Source organism: Bufo bufo, chromosome 10 (genome assembly GCF_905171765.1).
Source record: "Bufo bufo chromosome 10, aBufBuf1.1, whole genome shotgun sequence".
NCBI classification, from domain to species: Eukaryota; Metazoa; Chordata; class Amphibia; order Anura; family Bufonidae; genus Bufo; species Bufo bufo.
In genome coordinates this window covers 40,754,258-40,781,447 of record NC_053398.1, presented here as the reverse complement: position 1 = coordinate 40,781,447, position 27,190 = coordinate 40,754,258, and the positions used below count along the sequence as shown (strand labels likewise).

At 42.0% G+C, this 27,190-nt stretch overlaps 1 protein-coding gene across 1 annotated transcript in view; it reads right to left on the bottom strand.

The window, feature by feature from the left end:
• Nucleotides 1-27,190, bottom strand: part of LOC120980015 (mucin-5AC-like) — an 85,466-nt gene that overhangs the window by 42,833 nt on the left and 15,443 nt on the right. The window contains exons 3-6 of the mRNA XM_040408880.1: nt 22,193-22,293; nt 17,813-17,964; nt 14,548-14,686; nt 9,296-9,406 (exon numbers count right to left, since the gene is read on the bottom strand). Of these exons, the coding sequence (XP_040264814.1) occupies nt 9,296-9,406; nt 14,548-14,686; nt 17,813-17,964; nt 22,193-22,279 (489 nt within the window). The 5' untranslated portion in view covers nt 22,280-22,293. The remainder of the gene's footprint in view (nt 1-9,295; nt 9,407-14,547; nt 14,687-17,812; nt 17,965-22,192; nt 22,294-27,190) is intronic.

The following is a 27,190-nucleotide window of genomic DNA, read 5'->3' as shown; positions in this document are numbered from 1 at the left end:
TCTGAGTCGGACTGGAGCTCTCTGCCCTTTACCAATCCAGCCACGGGCCCATCCATCTGGCCCATCAAGACTCACTCTCATTTCATCAGTCCATAAAACCTTAGAAAAATCAGTCTTGAGATATTTCTTGGCCCAGTCTTGACGTTTCAGCTTGTGTGTCTTGTTCAGTGGTGGTCGTCTTTCAGCCTTTCTTACCTTGGCCATGTCTCTGAGTATTGCACACCTTGTGCTTTTGGGCACTCCAGTGATGTTGCAGCTCTGAAATATGGCCAAACTGGTGGCAAGTGGCATCTTGGCAGCTGCACGCTTGACTTTTCTCAGTTCATGGGCAGTTATTTTGCGCCTTGGTTTTTCCACACGCTTCTTGCGACCCTGTTGACTATTTTGAATGAAACGCTTGATTGTTCGATGATCACGCTTCAGAAGCTTTGCAATTTTAAGAGTGCTGCATCCCTCTGCAAGATATCTCACTATTTTTGACTTTTCTGAGCCTGTCAAGTCCTTCTTTTGACCCATTTTGCCAAAGGAAAGGAAGTTGCCTAATAATTATGCACACCTGATATAGGGTGTTGCTGTCATTAGACCACACCCCTTCTCATTACAGAGATGCACATCACCTAATATGCTTAATTGGTAGTAGGCTTTCGAGCCTATACAGCTTGGAGTAAGACAACATGCATAAAGAAGATGATGTGGTCAAAATACTCATTTGCCTAATAATTCTGTACAGGGTGTACTGTCGTGTGAAAGAGGCCTAAAAAAAATAATAATTCTTATCATTGCGGTATTCTGACCCTCTCTATGGAGATGTAATTTTTTGCGGGACAATCTGTCAATTTTGACAATACCATTTTGGGGTGTGTATGATGATCACTTTTCATTCAATTTTTTGGGCAGATAAAGTTATGAAAAAATGGAGAATCAGCCTTTTTTTATATTTACACAATAGGAGAGAAGGAATATACAGCGGCACTCACGAGTGTGTTGTATCAGAAAGGTGCTTTTATTCCATATATAAGATGTAGCAGGGGGCAGACAATTCTTAGTCACGTTTTGCGCTACAAGCGCTTCCTCAGGCTGTGGCACAGCCTGAGGAAGCGCTTGTAGCGCGAAACTGCCGTCGCTGTTTAATGCGTGACTAAGAATTGTCTGCCCCCTGCTACATCTTATATATGGAATAAAAGCACCTGTCTGATACAACACACTGGTGAGTGCCGCTGTATATTCCTTCTCTCCTATTGTGACCATATGTACCTTACTTACTGCGATCAGCTGTGCACCACCGGCAGTGTGTAGATCCTCATCAGCCCAGATAATCGCCTCGCTACAGTGCAGATTGTTAGTGTAACTGTGCCGCCCCCTTCTCTACTTATGTGAAACTTTTTCTATTTTTCTCTGCTACACCATTCACCATATGGGCTAAATTTTTCTTTTATTTTAATAGTACAAGCGTTTTCGCATGCGGCGATGCCTATAATGTTATTTTCTTTTTTGTTTATTTTTATTTTGGGGAAAGTGGGGTGATTATAATTCAATTTTTAATTTTTTTATAATTTAAAACTTTTTTTTAATTCTTTTTTTTATACTTTTTGTTAGGTCCCCAAGTGGACCAAGTGAAAATTGCTCCATTATTCTGTATAGAAATCACTATATCACAGTTTAGTGCTGCCATCTAGTGGCCTGAACTGGAATATACTAACAATGAGGGGGCGGCTCATTTTTAGAACAGTGTGCTTTCCCTGATATCTGCTGGGGGAAAGTGTGTCTGAAGAGGAAGCCTGAGTTTCCGGTTTTTAACACTCTCAGATGCCGTGAGTGAAGGGAACTCATTGCTGTGAGGGGAGGGGGCATGTGGCATAATTTGGGGCCATGAGGGTGCAGATCTGTGTAAGGAGCTTTATGGGGTGTTAATCTGTGAGGGGGGCCGGAATCGACAGAATGTAACTGTGTTGTTAGTACATTATTACAAGATCTGGGGCCCCACTTTTGATTTTGCGCAGGGTCACATTTTGTCTAAAACGGGCCCTGATCAAGTGACAGTTCTAACCTTTAAACATTTCATCCAACAAGGAGACATGGATTTGTGGAAGGGGCTGTAACTTTGCACACAATATGCACATGCGCCCTTCTTCCACCTCTAGATACATAGGCCCAAAAAATTTCCATTTTATTTAACCGTGCCCAGAACAGAATCCAAAAACTTTTCTGGCTTATTTATATGGTTTTCAGCACATTGGAGGCGACTTTTCTTCTGCTTTTGGGTCAGTAGAGGTGTACATCTTGGGAGTTCAGGGATGAAGATCTTCAGTGTGCCTTACTGGGTAAACTGAATATTCATTGCCTGCTGCCATCAAATCTTGCTGCAGGTCTTTTGCAGTCACTTGAGAGTTTTTGACCTCCCTCCCTCAGCAGGAATCTGGTGGCAGCTGGTGATAACGTCCTCTCTTTATAATATGAAGCATTTCAGTCACCTGTAGCAATTACAAGTCCACACTGGGAGCTTTGCTTAACCCAGCACTTGTGTGTTCTTTTTAGCTCATTGTGCCAATATTGTATGTGAGCGAGCAACTGAAGTCACACTCACAAGTCGCTGGTACAAAAACAAAAGGTGACACTCACATACAATATTGGGACAATGAGCTAAAAAGAACACACAAGTCTGCAAGTTTGAAAGAACGTCCTCTCTTTGACATCTGTATGACCAGTGTTACTTTAACTTTGAACTTGTGAAATATACTTCCAACTGTATCTAAATGAACATTCAGTGTCTTTGCCATCTTTTTGTACCCTTGTTTGAGCAAGACAATGCCATCTTCTCTTAACTTTTTGAACCACACCCTAGACTTGAGACCCCTTTGCACTGCCCGATATTCGGGCAGATTATCGCAAACGAGCATTTGTACTAACACATGTTAGTGATAATCAGCCTGTTTAAAGGTGCCACCAATTACCCAATGAACAAGGAAATGGATGTTCATCAGGTAATAGATTGTTGGTGTGGACAGCTAAACTATCACTTCTGGGCAGCAGATCGTGCTATTTAAACAGCACTCTGCTGCACAGAAACAATGCAGTAGCATTGTTTGGGGACCAGCAATCGCTACTCTCCATACTGAGGAGGGAATCGCTTTCGAGTCCGTGCCTCTGCACCTGTCACGAGGGTGTCAAGACCCACGCCTGACTCCGTTATACCCGGGGTCAGGAAGTCGCAGCGGTTGGCTGCGCGCTCTATGTAAGATAGGGCTGTTTCCTTATGGTAGCTTTCTGAGTTTGCTTTGCAACCCTTTTTGGCTCACTCAGGGATCCGTAGCTCCTTCTCCTCAGCTGTTCCTTTTCCAGCACTCCCAACCTCCTTATATTCCCCTCTCACACTTCTCTGGTTGCCAGATATAGAGCTTCCTGCCTGGACTTCTATACTGACCCTCTGGAGCTGTGTTGCTGCGTTTTCTGGTTGTTGGTCCAGAACGTTACCCTCCGGATCCCTGTTGGACCTTTGTGGTCTGCTGTGGTCGCCCACCTGGGTGTATGTGTTTGTCTGTATTGTCTGTCCTCTCCCTGGTGTTTCCCTCTTAGTGTCAGTGGTGCGGACTAGCGATCCCACCGGCCCGTTCACTATCTAGGGCTCATTCTAGGGAAAGCCAGGGTTTAGGCACGTGATCGCCACACGGGTGAGGAACCCGTCTAGGGACGTCAGGGCAGTCAGGTGCCATCCGCAAGGTGAGTCAGGGGTCACCACCTTTCCCTCTCCCTTGGGCAGGGCTTTCCCTTTTCCCTCCCTGTGCGTGACGCCGGTCATTTCATTAATGTCTGTCCTTCTTTCCTCAGAAACAAAAGACCGTCGGAAAACTACTAACCCCAGGCTGTGTGGAGGATGTCAGCCGGGGGGTATATGTTTCCTCCATACATACATCGCAATTTGTGTTGCCAGCGGTTATTGTTTTTGGTGTTAAGACGGAGACTATTTCTTTCTTTCTAGACAGTGGAGCAGGGGTAAATTTGATAGATGCCCATTTTGCCCGCACTATGGGTTTGTCTCTCTGTACGCTACAGAGACCTATTCCCATATTCGCTATTGATTCTGCTCCTCTGTCTCAGAGAAACCTCACCCACATTGTTCATAATTTACACCTTCGGGTAGGGGACCACCATAACGAGATGCTTTCATGTTATGTTCTGGAGGGGCTTCCCACTCCGGTAGTGCTGGGCCTTCCCTGGTTGGTAGCGCACAATCCAGTGGTGGATTGGCAGGCCAGGGAGATATCGGAGTGGAGTGAGCATTGCAGAGAAAATTGCTTAAATAGCAATTGCTTAGTCGCCTCCATAACTACCCTACCTACATTTATTTCGGACTTTGAGGACGTTTTTTCTGAAAAGGGTTGTCAGAAGTTACCACCTCACCGTCCTTATGATTGCCCGGTTAACCTTATTCCCGGCGCAAAATTACCCAAGACCAGGTTATATAATCTTTCGGGTCCAGAGAGACAAGCCATGAAAGATTATATCTCCGAGAGCTTGGCTAAGGGACACATCAGACCCTCTTCTTCACCTGTGGCTGCAGGGTTTTTCTTCGTTAAAAAGAAAGATGGGGCCTGCGTCCTTGCCTAGATTTTCGCGAATTAAATCGGATAACCATCCGAGACCCATACCCTCTTCCTCTCATTCCTGACCTGTTTAACCAGATTGCGGGTGCTAGGTGGTTCTCCAAACTTGATCTTAGGGGGGCCTACAATCTGATTCGTATCAAGGAGGGGGATGAGTGGAAGACAGCTTTTAACACCCCTGAGGGGCATTATGAAAATCTAGTTATGCCTTTCGGTCTGACCAATGCTCCTGCCGTCTTTCAACATTTCGTTAATGACATTTTTAGTCATCTAATCGGCAGGTTTGTGGTAATATACCTAGATGATATTTTAATTTATTCGTCTGATCTGAGAACACATGAGGTGCATGTCAGACAAGTACTGCAGGTCCTACGGACGAATAAATTATATGCTAAAATTGAAAAATGTGTCTTCGCCGTTCAGGAGATACAATTCCTAGGTTATTTTTTATCTGCTTCAGGTTTCCGTATGGATCCTAGGAAGGTCCAGGCAATTTTAGATTGGGATCTTCCTGAGAACCTCAAAGCACTGCAACGGTTCTTGGGCTTCGCAAATTTCTATAGGAAATTCATTAAAAATTATTCAGTTATTGTAAAACCCCTTACTGACATGACTAGGAAGGGGACAGATTTTTCTAAATGGTCTGACGCCGCTAAAGTTGCTTTTCCCTCTCTAAAAGAGAGGTTTACCTCGGCACCTGTACTAGTCCAACCTGATGTCTCTCAGCCTTTTATTGTTGAAGTCGATGCGTCAGAGGTGGGAGTAGGGGCGGTGCTGTCTCAGGGTCCGTCTCCTGGCAAATGGCGTCCTTGTGCTTTCTTTTCTAAAAAACTATCTGCAGCAGAAAAGAACTACGATATTGGCAATAGGGAACTATTAGCTATTAAACTAGCGTTTGAAGAATGGTGTCACTTTTTAGAGGGGGCAGTCCACCCCGTCACTGTGATTACGGACCACAAAAATCTTCTGTACCTCGAATCAGCTAAGCGTCTCACCCCTAGACAAGCTAGGTGGTCGCTATTATTTACCAGGTTTAACTTTGTTATTACCTATCGTCCTGGGGCAAAGAATACCAAGGCTGATGCACTATCTCGTTGTTTCCCTTGAGGGGTTAATGTGAGTGATCCGGTACCCATTCTTCAAAGAGGAGTGGTTGTTTCTGCGGTACACTCTGCTCTGGAGGGGAAGGTGTTAGAGGCCCAGGGGGACGCCCCGGTCTCTTGCCCCTCAGAGAAATTGTTTGTACCTTTGAACCTGCGTTTCGAACTATTAAAGGAACATCATAATTCGGCACTTGCTGGGCACCCGGGTAGTAAAGCAACCTTGGAGCTATTGTCTCGTCGTTTTTGGTGGCCAAGGTTGCGTCAGGATGTATTGGATTTTGTGTCTTCTTGTTCTACCTGTGCGCGCGCAAAAGTTTCACATACACGTCCTGCAGGGTCTCTATTACCACTCGTCATTCCCAATAGACCATGGACACATCTGTCAATGGGTTTTATCACTGACTTACCTTTGTCTGTGGGTAAAACAGTTATTTTAGTAGTAGTGGACAGGTTTAGCAAAATGGTACACTTCATTGCGTTACCCGCACTACCTAATGCTAAGACTCTTGCTCAGTTATTCATCAGTGAAATCGTGAAGCTTCACGGGGTCCCTTCCGATGTTGTTTCGGATCGGGGTACCCAGTTTATTTCTAAATTTTGGAAAGCTTTTTGTTCCCGTTTGGGGGTACACTTGTCCTTTTCCTCAGCTTTCCATCCTCAGTCGAATGGACAGACTGAGCGTACCAACCAAAACCTGGAGACATATCTAAGATGTTTTGTGTGGTCATCATATTTACCGTTAGCTGAGTTTGCCATAAATAATCGCCGTCAGGAATCTACTGGTAAGTCACCATTTCTTGGTGCATATGGTTTTCATCCCCAATTCTGTACTTTCAAAGAGGGGGGGTCTTCTGGGGTTCCCGAAGAGGAACGGTTTTCGTCATCTCTTTCATCGGTATGGCAGAAGGTGCAAGCTAACTTGAAAAATATGGGAGGTAAATACAAATGCATGGCTGATAAGAGACGGTCGCCAGGTCCGGACCTAGGAGTGAATGACTATGTGTGGTTGTCTACTAGGAATATTAAATTAAAGGTTCCCTCTTGGAAACTGGGTCCTAGGTTCTATGGCCCTTACAAAATTGTAGCCATCATCAACCCCGTGGCTTTTCGCCTGGAGCTACCTCAGACTTTTAAAATCCATAACATCTTTCATAAGTCGTTACTCAAAAAATATGTTCCACCTCTAGAACTGTCACCGCTGCCACCCCCTCCTGTTGTTGTGGATGGTAATCTAGAGTTTCAGATATCCAAAATTGTTAATTCTCGTCGGGTTCGCCGCTCTCTTCAATATCTGGTGCATTGGAGAGGTTACGGTCCCGAGGAAAGAATGTGGGTTCCTGCGTCTGAGGTAAACGCTGACAAGCTAGTTCGGGCTTTTCATGCCTCTCATCCTGAGAGACCTGGTCCTGAGTGTCCGGAGGCCCCTCGTAGAGAGGGGGGTACTGTCACGAGGGTGTCAAGACCCACGCCTGACTCAGTTATACCCGGGGTCAGGAAGTTGCAGCGGTTGGCTGCGCGCTCTATGTAAGATAGGGCTGTTTCCTTATGGTAGCTTTCTGAGTTTGCTTTGCAACCCTTTTTGGCTCACTCAGGGATCCGTAGCTCCTTCTCCTCAGCTGTTCCTTGTCCAGCACTCCCAACCTCCTTATATTCCCCTCTCACACTTCTCTGGTTGCCAGATATAGAGCTTCCTGCCTGGACTTCTATACTGACCCTCTGGAGCTGTGTTGCTGCGTTCTCTGGTTGTTGGTCCAGAACGTTACCCTCCGGATCCCTGTTGGACCTTTGTGGTCTGCTGTGGTCGCCCACCTGGGTGTATGTGTTTGTCTGTATTGTCTGTCCTCTCCCTGGTGTTTCCCTCTTAGTGTCAGTGGTGCGGACTAGCGATCCCACCGGCCCGTTCACTATCTAGGACTCATTCTAGGGAAAGCCAGGGTTTAGGCACGTGATCGCCGCACGGGTGAGGAACCCGTCTAGGGACGTCAGGTGCCAGCCGCAAGGTGAGTCAGGGGTCACCACCTTTCCCTCTCCCTTGGGCAGGGCTTTCCCTTTTCCCTTTTCCCTTCCTGTGCGTGACGCCGGTAATTACAGCACCGCAAAAAAATGGAACATGTTCTATCTTTGCCCATATCTTTCAGATCATGGACCAATTCAAGTCAATGGGTCTGCACCGCAATATGGAGTGCACATAGCCGGTGCCTGTGCCTTGCCCTGGTCGTGTGCATGAGCCCTTATTTAGGAAAAAGTTGTCAATCATCTTAAGGGTTGGGGGGGGATACCATCTCATAGAGATTTGGACTACTCTCTGACAACTGGGCCAAAAAAGTTAGTGCCCAAGTGTTTCAACCAGGGTCACTGTTATAAATTTATACTGCCCTCAGATAGGGCTGCAATAAAAATTGTTACAGATTTCCTTCAAAAAATCTTGTTTGACCATCCCATTTTCCTGCTAAGCATGCTTCATATTTACCACCATGAGTATTACAGATACACGTTACACATCTATCCTCGCTTGTATGCAAGGACCCCACTGCAGCTTGTGGCGTCCACATCAGGGTTTTTAACAACGGCCACTATTTCACCTGCTCTTCTCCTGAGCGGGTGCTATCTTTAAAGACCCGACGTTTGCTGTACATGTACAATGTAGGTTGGGAAGAGGTTAAGATTACATAAATTGTAATAAAAATAAAAATTTCTTAGTATTTCTATTTTACAGTGACAAAAAATTTAAGGGATGTATCCCAGGAATTTAAACTTCTTTTTTTACCAACTTATCTTCTTATCTTGAGGACTTTGCTCCCTTTCTGTGGGTGTGCAGGAGCGAGACAATCAAGCACCCGCACCTCTCAGAGGAAGCTACTGATCATGTTAGTGAAGAAGAATGGGGGCATATCGCTAGGGTATGCCCCCATTGTCTGAAATGTGCGGGTCCCACCACTAGGACCCACACCTACACTGAGAATGGAGCCCCGAAAGTTGTGGAGAGCACACTGTGCATGCGCAGCTGCCCTCTATTCATTTCTATGGGGCCGCCGAAAATACGCGAGCATCGGCTACTTTCGTAGACCCCATAGAAATGAATGGGAGCAGTGGCTGCGCAAGCGAGGTGCGCTCCTATTCTGAGAGGGCTTGGTGGTGGCCAAACCTCTGGAAACCCGGGGTCCTCCGGCCACCACCTTCCCCGCTCCATTCTCGGTGTAGGTGCGGGTCCCATCTCTGACAATGGGGGCATATCCTATCGATATGCCCCCATTGTCTGAGATGAGAATACCCCTTTAATTTGCAATGACATGTTCTTTGCATAGTAATACTTTTTATGAGATAACCCCATTAAATTATTTTCTGAATATCTAAATGTTTTTTACATGTTTATAGACTGAATGGCAAGATTATTTTACACAGTGTAGCAGAGAAAATTAAGGGAAAGCTAACAAAATTAGAAGAAAGTCAGAAAGGGTAGGTTGAGGAAAACAGTTTTTGCATAATGTTACAGTGGTGCCGTAGAGATGTTTTAGTGTTTTTTTTTTTATTATTCTTGACAATACATTTTGCAATCAATATTTTGCCAGTAGTTATTAACTATTAACTCACATGTAAAAACACTTTGATGGTCTTTGAACAGGTTAAACCAGTATCGCTGCACCTGGTGTTTTCAGAAATGATGCTAAATGTTCCATTTTTTACATGCGCGCCACAGAAATCCTGAAATCACACATTTGAATAAACACAATATGAGCAGCACAGACAATAAAAATGAAAATCATAGTCTAATAATAGTTTCAATACCAATTTATTTATACCGTAGAAACTGTATTGTTTGACATCCATGTGTTGGATGTGAGAAAATGTACCTTTATTTTTATTCTACTGCATATCCTTGCCACTTATATTTTAATTAGTCTTTGTTTGTGGTTTGATATTGATTATCCCAGGGGTTTTCACCTGTTATCAACCCCTGATATTCCAACACTGCTCCAATCCCCACAGCTCTTCAGTTTCCGTCCCTGCCTCAATATGCCAAACTTGCCAGGAAGGCCCACTCAACCAATCACTGAGTACAGCAATAAGGATGATTTTTAACCCTTTTTGAACTGTATTCTCTTAAAAAAAATTCTCCCTGGAGAACCCTCTTAATGACCCAACCAGTTTTGGTCTACAAGACCCCAAAATTTTGGAGGTCATTTATTTGAATACTTTAATAACATATATTTTAAATATATATATAATATATTAGGCACATTTCAGGGCAGATTGCAGCACAACCGTTAGTTGCGCCGCAATCTATGCCTTTTCCCCCGCTCACCCCAGGTCTAAAAAAGTGGTGTGGGCGGGGAAGGGCACGGGCCGGCAGGCTTGTCTCATTCATTATTTTCTACATCTGTTTTAGGCGTAGAAAATGGTCTAAATGTAAGCCAGCAAGGAGGCCAGCGCCTCAACATAACTTCGGCAATGCACCGCCAGCGCTTTATTATAACGTCTTAATAAATTACCCCCCTTTTTTTTTTCAACTACCCATATTCTAACAGTCAAAAAGTTTGAAGTTTTTTACTTCAACACGACAGAAAGAGCCCTTTTTTTCTGCATAATTCATACAATAAGAATAATGAAGATATATAATACAACTACGGAACCATCGTTTTTTTTATGCAGTTCAATACTCATAAATAATTTTATAAATATCATTATGGCTATGAGGGTACCAAAAGTATCAATACTGGAGTCATTGAACATATAATTGATAAAATGTTTTATTGTAAAGTATACTGTATTCATCACTGAATCTCCTAAATGTGTTCTTTGTCGTATACGTCCCTAATATTACTAATAACAATCTATGCCTGAATAGAACTTTAAAAAATAAAATAAATAAATCGTTATTTAAAATGTTTATTAAAACAAAGGAGCAAGGAGCTCACTTATAACACCTAATCAGGCTGACAAGTATTACCTTATAGGGGGGTGGAATTTAAATGATTGGAGGCCATATAGATATCTGCCTACACCTACCCAGGGCCGGACTGGCCTGCCGGGATATCGGAAAATTTCCCGGTGGGCCGGCAAGCCTGAGTGCCGCAAGGCCGCGGCCCTGGTGACAAGTGGGGGCGGCCGCGGCCGGCGGCAGGGCAGAGCAGGAGATGAGCGCCTCCATTGCGGAAGCGCTCATCTCCATAGTCATCTGTATTGCCGTCCTCAGGACGGCAATACAGATGCCTGTGCTGCGGCAGAGGAGGGAGAGGTGTGTCCCCTCCTGTTCCTCTGATAGGCTGCCGGCTTAGTGCTGGCAGCCTATCAGAGGCCGGTGCAGGCGGCGCAATGACGTCATCGCGTCGCCTGAGCCGTATAGCGAGGGACACAGACGGAAGAGGCGGCCTGCATCGCATCGCATTGCTGGAGGTAAGTATAAGTGTATTCTTTTTTTTTTTTTTTTTATATAGGTACAATACTGGGCAGGCACATGATAATGGGGGGACTACTGGGCTGGGCTGGCACATGATAAGGGGGGCTACTGGGCTGGCACATGATAAGGGGGGACTACTGGGCTGGGCTGGCACATGATAAGGGGGGCTACTGGGCTGGCACATGATAAGGGGGGACTACTGGGCTGGGCTGGCACATGATAAGGGGGGCTAGTGCGCCGGCACATAAGGGGGGATTACTGGGCTGGGCTGGCACATGATAAGGGGGGACTACTGGGCTGGCACATGATAAGGGGGGACTACTGGGCTGGCACATGATAAGGGGGGCTACTGGCACATGATAAGGGGGGCTACTGGCACATAGGGGGGCTACTGGCACATGATAAGGGGGGCTACTGGCACATGATAAGGGGGGCTACTGGCCCATAAGGGGGGCTACTGGCCCATTAGGGGGGCTACTGGCCCATAAGGGGGGCTCTCTGGCTACTGGCACATGATATGGGGGCACTCTGGCTACTGGCACATGATATGGGGGCACTCTGGCTACTGGCACATGATAATGGGGGGGCTCTGGCTACTGGCACATGATATGGGGGGCTCTGGCTACTGGCACATGATATGGGGGGGCTCTGGCTACTGGCACATGATATGGGGGGGCTCTGGCTACTGGCACATGATATGGGGGGCTCTGGCTACTGGCACATGATGGTGGGGGGGCTCTTATTTCTGGCACATGATATGGGGGGGCTCTGGCTACTGGCACATGATATGGGAGGCTCTGGCTACTGGCACATGATGGTGGGGGGGCTCTTATTTCTGGCACATGATTGGGGGCACTCTGGCTACTGGCACATGATATAGGGGGCTCTGGCTACTGACACATGATATGGGGGGGCTCTGGCTACTGGCACATGATGGTGGGGGGGGCTCTTATTACTGGCACATGATTGGGGGCATCTATGGGGGCACATCTTACTGCAGATTATTGGGGGGCACTATAGGGGCATCTACTGAGGCTAAAAAAAGATATTTTATATGGGGGCTCTGTATAGGGGCATTTTATACTGGGACACATTATGGTGGGTACTATGGGGAAGGGGGGAGCACTATGGGGGTCATCTACGGGGGCACTGAGAAGGGGTATTTTATATTGGCACATTATGGGAACATTAGCTCAACTGGGGGCATTACAAAGGGGTATGTTTTGCATATTATAAGGAGAATTATTACTACTGGGGGGGCATTATGGTGGGCTTTATTACTCCCCCATGGTATGAACCCCTAGTAGCAGCACCAGCCTCTCCCTGCTCTGCTATCCCTCTGCCCTTTCTCCAAATCCTTATTATGAAATCTTTCTCATTAGGTTAAAGCACAACATCAGCTCTGCCGAGCCCCCGGCCAAAGTGTTGAAGTGGCGTCCGAGATCACCAAGGGCCAAGTCAAGTAACTGTAAGTTTTTATGGGGGTTCTACAAAAGAGCTATCGTGGGGCAAAGTTCATATTCGTGTTTACACACGTGTTTTAAAATGAATGCTTTCTCCTATTATAAACAAGTAAATAATGACGCAATGCTGTGGGGCTGGTGTGCAACTTTTTCCAGGGCTGGTTTTTATCCCCAGTCCGGCCCTGCACCTGCCGTCTCTTAAGAATGATGAAAGAGAACAGGACACTATACACACACCCCTATTCCAAAGGCTTTACAATTGAGATGTGGCACTATCAGAAATATATCAACACTAGTGCCATTCTTCTCAAAAAACTCAGCACGTCGTCATTGGCACAACTGTACGCTGCTCTACTGAGGAATATCCTCAGGAATATCCTCCTTTGTTTTAATAAACATATTAAATAAAGATATACTGTATTTATGTTTATGATATTTATGTTTATTTATTTTTTTGCCTTTATTTTGCATGGACACAGGCTCCTCAAAATATATAAATGAGAGACTGCAATTTTGATATTCATATATTACAACAGCACTTTGCAAGAACGAGTTAATTTAGTCAGCTAAGGCTGCAGTCACATCAGCAATAATGATTTCCTTTTTGCTACCCCATTAAGCACTAGACAATTTATTTTTTTTGCTTTTTTTAAAAAATGTCCCCCCACCTTCCAAGAGCCACAACCTTTTAAATTTTCTTTTCACATAGTCATATGAGGGCTTATTGTTTGCGGGACAAGTTGTATTTTTTATTGGCACCATTTAGTTTACAAAATCCTGCATTGGAAACAGGGGAAAAAATGTTTTGTGGTGTGAAATTGAAAAAAAACAACCTTACAATTCAGCATATTTTTTTCTGTTACATTTTTACAGCATTCACTATGCAGTAAAAATGACATTACAACCTTAGTCTGCAGTTAAGTGTGATTACGATGATACCAAATATATGCATTTTAATTATGTTTTATTGGTTTTAAAAAAATAAGTCTTTGGAAAAAAAATATAAATTTTTTTGCAACAACATATACTTCCCTATATTCTTAACAATACATTTTTATCTACAGAGCTGTGTAAGGTCTTGTTTTTTGTGGGGCGAGTAGCAGATTTTATGAGTACCATTTCTGGGCACATATAACTTTTTGTGCACATTTTATTTAATTTTTTGGCATGGACAAAGTGACCACAAATTGGAGACTTTCGTTATAGAATAAACCACACAGGAAAAAAATGTTTATGTATGTTTTACTGTTATTTTTAGCCTCCTTAGGGGACTTGAATATAAGATCTTCCGATCGCTTGTGCCATAGACTGCTATAGATGACTATTGCAGTCTATGAGATTTTAATAGGCTGCCTGTCATGCCCCGCCACAGGCACGGTTTTGCAGGCAGCTTACTTTGACAGGCCTGGGAACCTTCACAAGGCCCCAAGCTGTCAAAGCAACTTATCAGAACCCCACATTTTTGCTGCAGGGCCTCCAACCGGAGCGCCTTCTTTCTGTTTACTCAAATACCAAGGCTTCTGAGGTGTAAAATGACTGGATTAAAGTTATCTCTGTTCCCGGTCATTGAGGCCTGGTATCTGCTGTATTATACAGCTGGCACCCACCATGTTTGGATTGGCTCAGCTCGTGAGAACTCTCCATATACCTTCTGCACTCTAATGTATGGCATTATGCACTAAGGGGTTAAAGGAAGTAGCAAATTTGGGACATAACTGACACTAATAGTGCCAGATGAACCCCATTGACTGTAACAGAATTTATCGTGTTTCTTTTAGGGAGTTTCTCATTTTACCAGATAACATAGTCCTGCATGCATGGAGTGCATCTATAATGGGGCCTCTGAGGCATATATGAAATCAGCCTAATAACCTTTTGATTAGATGTGATTATCCTGAAAAGCATCACAATCTTTTCATAGAGAGGGTAGTTACATGAAAGATTACTCAGTAAGGATCTATGTAAATAGTAAAGTGACATACCTGAACCAAAGTATATTCACACTGTCCACTGTATCGGTAATGCTTTTTGTCAAATGTTATGTAATTTCCTTGGCCATAAACCAAGCACTCAGCCAGTGCTCCGCCTTGATCACAGACCCATTTACGATTGATACAGGTACTTGGAGAAAAAACATTATTATACACAGTCTGAACAAATCCTGATCAAACACATATATAGTCACAGATGTCATAGTATAGTGTAGTACTTAAAGGCTATGTACATCTTCGGAGGCAATTTTTGTTTATGATTGCATTTTACTCATTTTTGGCTAAAAAAACTATTTTCAATTGGCTTTTATTAAAAAATATTGAGCCGCTCTGTCAGCAATGGTTAACTGTTTTTCTAACTGTGTGACTGGTACTTTCACTTTCACTTTGTGCCGGTCCTCAGAAACCTCTAAACTACTAAGAGGTCATAAACACTTATTTAAGCCACAGTCTTATCAGTAAGATAAGAACTGAGCTATAATGAGTGTTTTTAAGGTCAGAGAGCAGAGATAAGGAGCCCGTCAATTCCCCAACTGACGTAAAAGAAAGAAAATCCAGAGGCTGCTACAAGAGCATCTCAGGTATGTACAGAAAAAACGGACTCCATATTTTTAAGGCTTCTTTCACACTGCGGTTTTGGTTTCTGTTTGTAAAATACATTTTAGGGCTCTCACAAGCGGTCCAAAACTGATCAGTTTTGCCCTAATGCATTCTAAATGGATAAGGATCCGTTCAGAATGCATCAGTTTGGCTCCGTTCCGCCTCCATTCCGCTTTGGAGGCGGACACCAAAACGCTGCTTGCAGCGTTTTGGTGTCGGTCTGACGAAACTGAGCCAAACGGATCCGTCCTGACACACAATGTAAGTCAATGAGGACGGATCCGTTTTCACTGACACAACATGGCACAATAGAAAACGGATTCGTCCCCCATTGACTTTCAATAGTGTTCAAGACGGATCCGTTTAGGCAATGTTAAAGATAATACAAACTGAACGGATGCATGCGGTTGTATTATCGGTGCGGATCCGTCTGTGCAGATCCATGACGGATCCGCACCAAACGGCAGTGTGAAATTAGCCTAATAAAGACGAATTGAAAAAAAGATTTTTTTTTTTGCTCAAAATGAGTACAATGCAACAGTACAAACAAATTGCCCCCAAAGATGTACATAAAGGGGATATGCCATGATTGATGTAAAAAAATGAAAATCGGACAACATACACGTATAGTACATGACAATACCTTTCTAACAACGCTAGGCTCGTCCATGCTTGTATCAGTATGGTTGCAGACTTTACATTTTGTTAAGGTTTATGTTTTAGCAGGACTGTTTCTAGGACAGAGTAAGGGGTGTGGTGGCATGGGGTGGTACTTTAAGAGGCGGCCTGGGCAGACACTATTAGGTAATGAGCGCTTCCATTGGTGAAGTGCTTATCTATCACTATTCAACTGTATTGCTGTCCTCAGAACGGCAATACAATTGAATGTTGTGGCGGGGCATGGGGGCGATGTCTCCCTGCCACATAGCTCCCCATATAGGCTTCTGGCCTAATGCCTGTAGCCTATGAGATGTGATCGTTATAGCGCTGCCTGATCCGGGCAGCATGCAGCTCAGGACACAGCACAGAAGAGGTCTGTGTCTGGCACAGCATCGCTAACAGCCACATGGTGGTCAGTAGTAGTGTTTATTATTTTTTTTAGCAGCATTCCGTTGGGCTAGAGGGGCATTATTATAACTGGGGGGGCACTACCGGGGGCACTAAAAGAGGGAGGTTTCTGTTCCGGCACATGCTATAAGGGGCCTTTTGGTACTGGCACACATAAGGGGGCATTTTTTTGTATTGGCAAGCATAAGGAGGCATTGTTTTACTGGCACTCATTATAAGGTGGGGGCACTAATTATACTAAATTGGTTCTACTGGGGACACTAAAAGGGGGTAAGTTTTGTGCTGGCACATGCTATAAGGGGATATTTTTGTACCGGCACACATTATAAGGAAGTATATTTTGCAGTGGTGCACATTACAAAGGGGAATTTATTTGTAATGGCACATAGCCTAAGTTTTGTACTGACACACATTATAAGGAGTATTTTTATACCGTCACACACTATAAGGTGACATTTTTTCCACAAGAACACATTTTAAGGGGCATTTTTCTACTAGCACACATTATAAGGGGGTATTTTTGTACTGGCACACATTAAAAGGGGGTAAGAAGGTGGTCTTGTACCTGGGACACATTATAAGGGGAATTATTTCTACTGGGGGCACTATAGCGGGCATTAATACTTCTAGGGAACAATGGGAGACATTATTACTATTGTGAGCACTGTTACCATTAGTACCAAATGATTAGTACCATTGGTGGGACTTTAGGAAGCACTATTACCGTGGAGACATCTTGGCACAGTATTACCTTAGCACAATTATTTTGGGGGACAATATGTTTGTGGCACTATTACTGTCAGATTTGTTGGGCACACTTATTTTTCACAGCACCATGTGTCAATAATTATTTAAAGGGACACTATCTGTTTCTGCAGTATAGTATTGGGAGCACAGTATTAAGGGTGGCAGGGTGGGGTGTTCAGAAGGTGGGGGGTGATTGAAAAGTAGGAAATTAAGATGTCTTCGTGTCAAACTATGCAGAGACAAGACATGGCTGAAAGAAGTCATTATGGTGTTCTGCTATGAATAGAGAAGATGAGGAAAGAATACAGTACATCTACATCAGAGGAGACATCACTAGATGTAAGTATGTGATGTTGTATTCTCCTGTATGTTTGGCAGTGTCATCCATCATGGATCCTAATGTGCTGCATGCTTTGCTGATCTCTCTTTCAAATCTGAAGGAACTGCTGACAGAAGCTTAGAATAGAGGCTATGACAGCGGGTGAGAATAGCATTTTTGTCATAGGTTCTCACTCAGCTTTCTCCATTCTTGAGGTGCATTATAGGTGTCAGAAAGCTTTCTCAACCATTGGGGGCACATTAAAGCTTGCAACTTTCCCAGTTTTTAAGGGGGAGCTCAAATCTAGTGTGGGGTCCCCTCCAACAGTGTATCACATTATTCTATTATATAGGGTAATATTATGAAATTCCTACACTGGCTTTCTATGTGCTGGGGGCACTTTTTTGATGCTTGCCCTGTTAGCCTATATTTCCTAGAAACTGCCCTGTATCTCTATTTCTCCCTCTCTCTCATCTCAATATCATCTTCAGAATATCTGACCATGTATCACAAGCTACATACCAGTTCCTGCAGCCAATCTTGGTTTTTGCATTATGATCATATATCTTGTCATTATAAAAACAGGTGCATCGATTACTAGGCACGCATCCTCCTTTGCCATCAGCGAGTGTATTTCGAGGACATACACAACCCGAGACACACTCATTGCTGTACTGTGAGATAAAACAACAAAAATGATTGAGCTATACTACAAATATAAACCCAGTACATGCGGTATATAAACCTCTGTTTATTAAGTGCGCTACTATTAAAAGGGTTACGCCATAAACTACCTTTTACTCTATCATTTACTCTACCTCCCATTCCTCATTTGCAGTTTTATCTCTCATGCTTATATCCTACTTCATGGTTTGTCATGTGTCCCATCATGCCTTAGGACGGCGAGATGTGCCCTGCTGATGCAGTATCCCAGAGTAGGGTACTTTCAAATTGTTCTTGTTACTTAATTTTAACAAACAGCTTCAAGCAAGTTCTGATCGATATTCCTTTATTCAATAAACACACGTGTGATAGTTCACTATTGGTATTGATTTTATCATTTCCTCTTTTCAGGGAGTGGCGTCTGTATGTGAGTCAACTTTTCACAGTGTATTGGAGTGGACACGAGCTCCTTCAGCTCTAGACACTCCAATACAGACCGCATCTCTTCCATTTGCATTGATGTGAAGGCTCTTGCTACACTCTGACCACTTGTGCTGCCTTCCCATTTATATTCCTTCCATTCCACCTCATCTTTCTCTGGAGAACACATTTCACCTGCCTAGCGCCACACCTGTTTTTTTTTGTTTTTTTTGCTACTTCATATATTCAGGGTAGCCACCCAAAATATATTTAGAATAATCCTCTTTTTTTTGTATTTTCTCTCATTGTAGGGCACCTGACAGAGACCTGTCTCCGTTTGCCCACACCCTGCACAGTTTTTGTAAAAGATGAAAAGTCACAAATTTTGTCACAAAATGGCGCTTGTAGCATAATTGGTGACTTATCTAAGCCAAAAAACTGGTGCAGAGCTGTGTGGTAAATGTGCAACAACATATCCCTTCTGTAATAAATGGCCTCCAAGGTTTTCTTTCTCATGTTGAGTTTTAAAATGTGTTTTTTTGCATATCGTTTGATTGCAGAATATGTTTACACTGGCATTTATTGGGAACAAACGTTCATAGAAAAGATCGATTGGTGAACATTGCCTCATGTACAGTAAGTGGCCCTAAGTGTGACTAAGCAACAGTTCCACACAATGCCAAAATAAATGCCACCAAAAGGCATCCTGGATCTTCTGTCCAGGATAAGACAGAAAGGAGATGTGGTTGTGTATTTATTACACTACATCTTATGTATGTATAATTGTATACCATTTAGAATATTTGTAAAATACACGGACTGCATATATTTTGTTCAAAAGCACTAAATACATCATGGCTGTAATTACAGCCATTGTATTTCTCAGAGGTCCCAGTGTCTTGAGGGCTCATCATTCCTTTCTTCTATCTAGCACCAGCAGAAGATCTGATATATAGTATGACACTAACTATCCTTTGGATCCTTGTTGTACAGGACTACAGTGTTTGGGGTTCAGTCCTTAATTTACTATGGGGTCTTATGAGTTCTTGTTTTACCCCTTACTTACATATTCAGCCTAAAACCTATTTAAACCTATAGATTTAGCAGACACCAAGTTAGCACATGTTTCCATGCTTATGGAGTCTTGTTGACGCTGTGTCTTAGAGCATCGAAATGCTGTGGTCAGCTTCATAAAAAATGAACTAACTCTCATGGATAACATTGCCAACATATTGGGGGGAATTTATCAAGCCCTGCACTACAGAATTTTGTTTTTACAAAGTTACAAAATAGGGCTTTGTGACTTTTTGGGGTCATTTTTACACCACTCACTCCAGTTGTGTGCTAGTTGTGAAAGTACCGTAGTTATGATTAGCTATGTTATTGAGTTTCATTCCCGATTTAGCACTGGGACTTTTATAAAAAGCGGTAATTTGCACACGTTTATGCATGAGCCCCTAAAGGGGTTTTCCGTGATTTTGACACTGATGACCTAACCTCAGGACAGCTCATCAGTATTTGATCGATAGGGGTCTTACACCCCCCAATCAGCTATTTGAGAAGGCATCTGCGCTTACCAAGGGAGGATAGGTCATCAGTATCAAAAAGCCATAAAACTCACTTTACCCTTTCATTCCCAGAGTGTTTACACCTTTCTTACCAGGCCAATGTTTCAATTGTAGCAATGGGCCTATCTAACTGCAAATAACTATTTAATTTCTGAGTCAACCTACAAGTATTTGATATTATTTTTCGCAGGACACATTAGGCTACTTTCACACTAGCGTTTTTGCTTGATCCAGCAGGGTTCAACAAAAACACTTTCGTTACTAATCATACAACCGTCTGCATCCGTTATGAATGGATCAGGTTGTATTATCTTTAACAGAGCCAAGACGAATACGTCATGAAATCCATTAAAAGTCCATGGGGGACGGATCCGTTTTCTATTGTGTCAGATTGTGTCAGAGAAAACAGATCCATCCCCATTGACTTGCATTGTGGGTCATGACGGATCAGTTTTGCTCTGCATCCCAGGACGGAAAGCAAACTGCAACATGCTGCGGTTTGCTCTCCGGTATAATAACAGAACGGAATGCATTTTGGAGCATTCCGTTCTGTTCAGTTACGTTTTGTCCTTATTGACAATGAATAGGGACAAAACTGAAGCGTTTTTTCCCGGTATAGAGACCCTATGACGGATCTCAATACCGGAAAATAAAAACGCTAGTGTGAAAGTAGCCTAAGACCTTTCTTTCGTGCTATAATATAATATTTTTTAAAAAATTGAAGGAAATCTGTGAAAATTATGAAAAAATTAAGGTTTCCTTTCTTTTTATTATTTTTTTTACCAAAAAAAAGATTTACATAACATTTCTGAAACCATTACCGTATGTTAGTACTGTTAAAATGGATGCTACTTTACAGTGCCAAAAGATTAGAAACTCCTTAATAGTAACTATTTTTATTTATTGTTGCTCTCCCCTAAGGAATTAATGTTGGAGAACTTTTGACATTTTAAGCGTTTGGCTTTTTTTTATTGCTTTGTAAATAAATAAAAATATGCTTTTTTTATATTTTACTCGCAAAGAAAAAGCTATAATAAATATAGCTAAAACACATACCTATATTTAAAAAAAATGGCTAGGAAATAGAGAAAAAATGTGTGTATAGTTGGATATTTTACACACAAACTTAGCAATACTATTGCTAACTAATAAATATATATATTTTTATGAAAGAAAATAGAAAAATGTGTGTATGCATGTTAACGTAGTCTGCTATACTACTGCTAAAACTAATAACTCTAGGTATAACTTTATAAAAAAAAATATTTGACTTTTTTATTTTCATTTTTAATATTTTTTATTTACTTTTTTATGAAAAAAGTGAATTAGCGCCTTCCTGCCAGTCAGGGCAGGACGGGGTTAATTCCCAAACAGCAGGATCACAGCTAACTTTAAAATACGCAGGGGTTGCATTCACATCAAGGATCTTAGCTGAGCATGCTTTATACAGTGGGTTACAGTTACCTTAACAGTTTAGCACTCCAACCTATAAAGTCGTGCGGTTGAAAACAAGTGGTTAAAGATGCACCAAATTTAACAATGTATGATGTTTGATAAACTTGGCACAACTGACCTAAATATTCCCCCCATGATAATTTCTCCCCATTGTGTAAAATTGTAGCAGGTAGCTACTGAGAACTGATGTTGTACATATAAAGTAGATGGGGAAGATTTACTGATATGACCCAAAAGATTGTCAACTTAAAATGGATCTGTGCCAAATTTATCACAGGGGCTTATGCATATGTTGCATATTTAGACCATCTAGTTTGACTTTACATCAACTGTTTTTTGGCTTAGTTGACTACGAAAAATGTGCCAAGTTTTTGGTCATTTTTAGTGCATTGTGTCACATTTAAGACAATGCCCCTTTTCTGTGAAGCCACATCCCATTTACACTAAGCCTCGTCCCCTTTTTGGATGAGGTAGAAAGGTTGTCTAAAACTGTCTAAAACAATAAACAATTTTCAAAAGTAGAAATGCCCCACTGTCATAACTTCAAGCTCCCAGGCCCCTACACAACAAGATCCCTATACAGTGATGAGTGAATTTCTGGAAGTTCTATTCAACTTGGGTTCTACCGAATCAGGTATCTAATTCAATTCTAATCTCCCTCTATTTTCCACTTTCTCTCTTCAAACTCCTACTTCCAAGTAATGCTGGAACCCTTTATAGTTATGTTTCTTACACATTAATATATATATATATATATATATATTTAAATGACATTTTATATTTAATATATACTCACACAGTCTACATTTAAATTATGACAGCCCTGTAAACACTCGATTCCTGTAGCGTCCACAGGTTCCCGAGAACAATTAAAGTAGACCATGGGTTGTGTACAATCTAAAATGTAATAGGAATACATGAGAATATTAGATTTTATAAATTATTGTCATAATCATTAATGTTAAGTCACAAAATTTTTTTCATTTTCATCTCTCTTACTAGAAATTCTCATTCAAGAAATTCTTACTTACTGTACTGTTCATTAAAATGTCAGCACCCAGCCTAGAGTGGTGTCATGACCCTGTTTTTTATCACTATAAAGTAATACTCCCTTTATAACATATTACAGAATAGATCAGAAGTTTATTTTTAAAGTGTACCTGGGTTTTTTCATATTATCAAAAATGGTCAAAAATTCTGGTAAGTAACACCATAATATACGGTACTTTTATAGGGTTCAGAGCTTGATTTTGGTGACAGAGCTTTCAACATATTTAGATTTAAAAAAAAAGGTAATCTTAGGAATTCCAATCCCCATACAGGAGTGTAGATAGGGTTTTTCTTATAGGAAGCTTTTGGATTGCCATTGGTAGGTGGAAAGTTCATTTTAAAATGCAGTCACATGTATAGTTTTATGTGTTTGATATGAAGGTCTCAATAAAATCACTTTTTCCCAGTACGTTTTGAGTAATATACCAAACAGTTTGAAATACTGTACACTCAAGAAAATTCTGACTTTGTTGTCATGAGCCTGACCATATGACTTACATATTACATATACATTTGTGGTCAAAGGGGTTTCCCATCACCCCCAACATTTACATAAAAGCAGGGATTGATATAAAATAACAAAAGAAAACCTACTCACCTGTCCACTCCCCTTCCATTACATCATTTCCCAAAAGTCTGTTTTCAGTGCTAGAGTGATGATGTCTCAAACTACCCCAGCCAGTCACACACCTTAATGGTCATGTGCAGTTGTCAGGAATGTAATTGTGGCAACTCTGCTCTAGCTAAAGAGATGATTTCCCTGACTATGTAGAACAACCCAATCCATAGTATCAGCAGTTTTAGCTGTTCTTAATATTATCATCATGGCTTCCATTCCTAAAGAGGTTGTCTACCCTAGGAGCTGGCAACCCCCCCAAAAAAATGAATTTTTCCTTGGTCTACCCATTCTAGTCATATACAGGGCAGTAGCGTAGGAAAAATGCAGCCACTGACAGATCAGTGTTTTTTTTTTTTTTTTTAATTGGTCACATGTTGGTTCCTAGACCAGACAACCCCTTTAATGGAGCCATGACCGATATGTGCAACAGAAAATGGTTGAGGAATCACTGTGCCAACTAACTGGTTTGATTGATTGAGGTAATTGTCCCAGTGGTGGACTGGTATTCACCCTTTAAACCCTATATTGAAACTCTGGTGTTTGCTGTAGGAAAGCTATCAGGCTTCTATCTCTTGGAAGAGTCCTGATGTAGTTACAACCAGGAGATCTGGTAATACTCATGGTCACAAACAGGCTGAGGTCAGGGCAGGCATAGTTTGTATGAATACATGTTACGGGTCCAAGGTCAGGGTTGGCAGCAGAAGGTCACAATGGTAAACAGGCACAGGTCAGTACATATGCAAAACAGCAGGAGAAAACACCTTAGCAAGAACTTATATTCTCAGGTAAGGAGAAAGAGGACAGACCAGCAATTATAACAGAAGATGAATAACAATTAGACACAGCCCTGCAGCTGCACACATACACATAGCAAGGAGAGAAGGTGACTGTTGCTTATGGCAAAAAAATTGTACTGTATTTCAGAGAATAATGTTCATAATAGAAGTAGCAGAACAGCTAAGGACACTATGACAAATACATTTTCAAATGGATCCGATTGACATACAGTCATATTTATTTTGGGTTATGATGATGTTTTTGACGGCAATAATAGCCCTGCAAACTATAGTATTGTTGTTGTCAAAATATCTGGACCCTACTGGAGTAAAAAACAACTATGTCAACATGACAATTACTATATATCAAAACTCCTCACATATGCAAACTTATCGCACTAGAACAAGCATAATGAACTTTTATACATTTTTGGCCAGTTAATATAAGGTTCTTTAAAGGGTACAATAAGTCCACACACCTTAACAAGTTTTTAGGAAGAAAAAAGCTAATGAGGGCCTTCAATCAGAAAAATTATCAGAGTTAAAGGTTTGTACCAACACTTGTTCCCGATAACTGTATCATGTAAAGGTACTGCTGATCACCAGAAGAACAAGCAGCCTCTTGTTCGTCTGGTGATTGAATCTTTTATGTGGAGCTTAAAATAATTGTTCGCTGGCGGTACATCGCCCAGTGCAAACAGGTATGTGCTTTGAGCCAATGCAGTGATCCAGTAGATCACTGCAAATGATTAATTTAATGCTGAACAGTTATCCTTATGCTAAAAAGTTATTGAGATTCATTTTTAAAGTACTCTTTTCTGTGCACTGCATGTATCCCTAATAGCTATGTGCTGGCAAGAAATAGTTAACACTGGCAGTCTGAACCCGCTCCCTACCCCCTGGCTACAGTGGAGGAAGTGTCTAGGAAGCAGAGCTAGAAGCAACACGTGCATGTGTGAGCCTCTTTGAGAAAGGAAAACAAGAGTCTCCCCAGTAAGTCTGTGAAATAGAGAGGGTAGAGCCTACTGCAACAAGTCCAGAAAGTCTGCCACATGCATCCTAGGAAGAGAAATCTATTACTATCTGAGAAGACCGTGCAGCAGTGCAATCCCGAGAGGAAAATGCCTAGGTCTGGTGTGTCCGTCTGACAGCAACTACCACAGTCATGGAGGAGGCAGCCACCAACGAGTCTTTGTCTACAACAGCTGCTGTGAAATCATCTTAACCAGATGTTGGGATCACCCACAATGCCATGCATGCAGTCAATCAGCAGCCAGCCAGCCCTGTGATGTCACAGCCCTATAAATACCCATCTTAGATTCTGCCATTCACCAGCGTACTTAGTGCAGGGAGAGACGTGTCTGCAGGCGCTAGGGACAGTGATAGAAAAAACGTGCAAAAAAAACCAACGATTTACAAGTGCACGGAAAGATTATTCAAGGTGTAGGGAAAGGATAGGGAGGATTAAATTCACAGCATTTCTGTTGAACAGGGTTTATTCAGGGAGGTGATAGCCTGGGTAATAGGAACATTCCTATTAGACCTTGCAGCACTGACTGGGCACCCAAATTGCCATTATACAGCTAACAAAGGTAACTGGGTAAACAAAGGTAACTGGGCACTCTCAGGATATCTGAACCATATGGAGTTTATTTGCATGTAAAATCAATAGATATAGTTCAATAGGTGGCAATGTACACAGCAGCGATAAATATTAAATAATATCATGAATGACTAATAAACCTACCCAAAATACACAACAGGCAGTAATACCTAAAAATATCATAAAATGAATGGGATACAATATGTCATAAAAAATCGAGAAATAGTTGGCATGGAATAATCGATTCACAGTTAATAAATGTCAATGGATGCAAATCGTATACATATTTCGTATAAATATTCGTATGGGAAAAGTCTCAAATCTATTGGTAGCGATATAAGAAATGTCCTAAAATACGCCCAATTCGATAAGTTGGCAGTGGTATCCGAAAGTGTTAATGTCCCAGTAAGCAAGGAGCAAACAGAGCGAAGCGGCGTCCTGCTATTTACATGAACCGGAGGCGTCCCACTGGAATGTTAGCAACGAAAGTTTGAATTATGCCGGATTAAAATCGAACGGTCTTACCGTCTCACTTGCTGTGTCGACAAAGTCGCTTTGTACAGTGGTCCTATGGATATATAGACCAGTAATCTACGAGCGATATTCATCCTTAATTCCCACACTGGCAGCTGTTTGGCACGTGCAGTCAGACCTTCACCATGGAATCAGGTCTTACAGGTTGCTTTTCGAATATACCATTCGTGTGGCGGACGATTTTTCTTTGCGAAAATCCGGTACAGTCCTCCAGCTTCCCAAGTGGTCCCAGAATTTGGGGTCCTGTTTTAGCTAGACGCGTTTCGGGGTATCGAATTACCCCTTCCTCAGTAGCTTTTTTACAGCCCAGTTTACTGTGTATTACTGGCGAAATACAAATATATTTGGCTTTCATCTTTGCACTTATCTGTTGTAAAGCCTTTTTTGTAAAAATAGAAAAAAAATTGGGCCTAATTGCCGTTTAGCGGTGCAGTAAGATATTTTACAGCCTAGTTTGCCGTGTATTACTGGTGAAATACAAATATATTTGCCGTTCGTGGTTGCACTTATTTGTTGAAAAGCCTTTTGTGTAAAAATAGAAAAAAATCTGGGCCTATATTGCCGCTCAGCGGTGCAGTGAGATATTTTACAGCCCAGTTTGCCGTGTATTACTGGTGAAATACAAATATATTTGCCTTTCATTGTTGCACTTATTTGTTGAAAAGCCTTTTGTTTAAAAATAGAACAAAATCTGGGCCTTATTGCTGTTCAGCGGTGCAGTGAGATATTTTACAGCCCAGTTTGCTGCGTATTACTGGCGAAATACAAATATATTCGCCTTTCATTGTTGCACTTATCTGTTGAAAAGCCTTTTGTGTAAAAATAGAAAAAAACTTGGGCCTAATTGCCATTCAGCGGTGCAGTAAGATATTTTACAGCCCAGTTTGCCATGTATTACTGGCGAAATACAAATATATTCACCTTTCATTGTTGCACTTATCTGTTGAAAAGCCTTTTGTGTAAAAATAGAAAACAATTAGGGCCTCTTTGCCGATTAGCAGTGCAGTGATATATTCTAAAACCCTGTTTGCTGTGTATTAGTGGCGAAATAAAAAATATATCTAACATTTGGTTATTTGATCTAACAGTATGTCAGGCAGAGAAGTGCCATGCCCTGCACAGGGAAGTGGCAGAGGCCTAAATGTTTCTGGCGCAGGCAGAGGTCACAGCAGAGTAAGGGGCCATGGCAGCAGGAGTCGCAGCGAGAGGCGT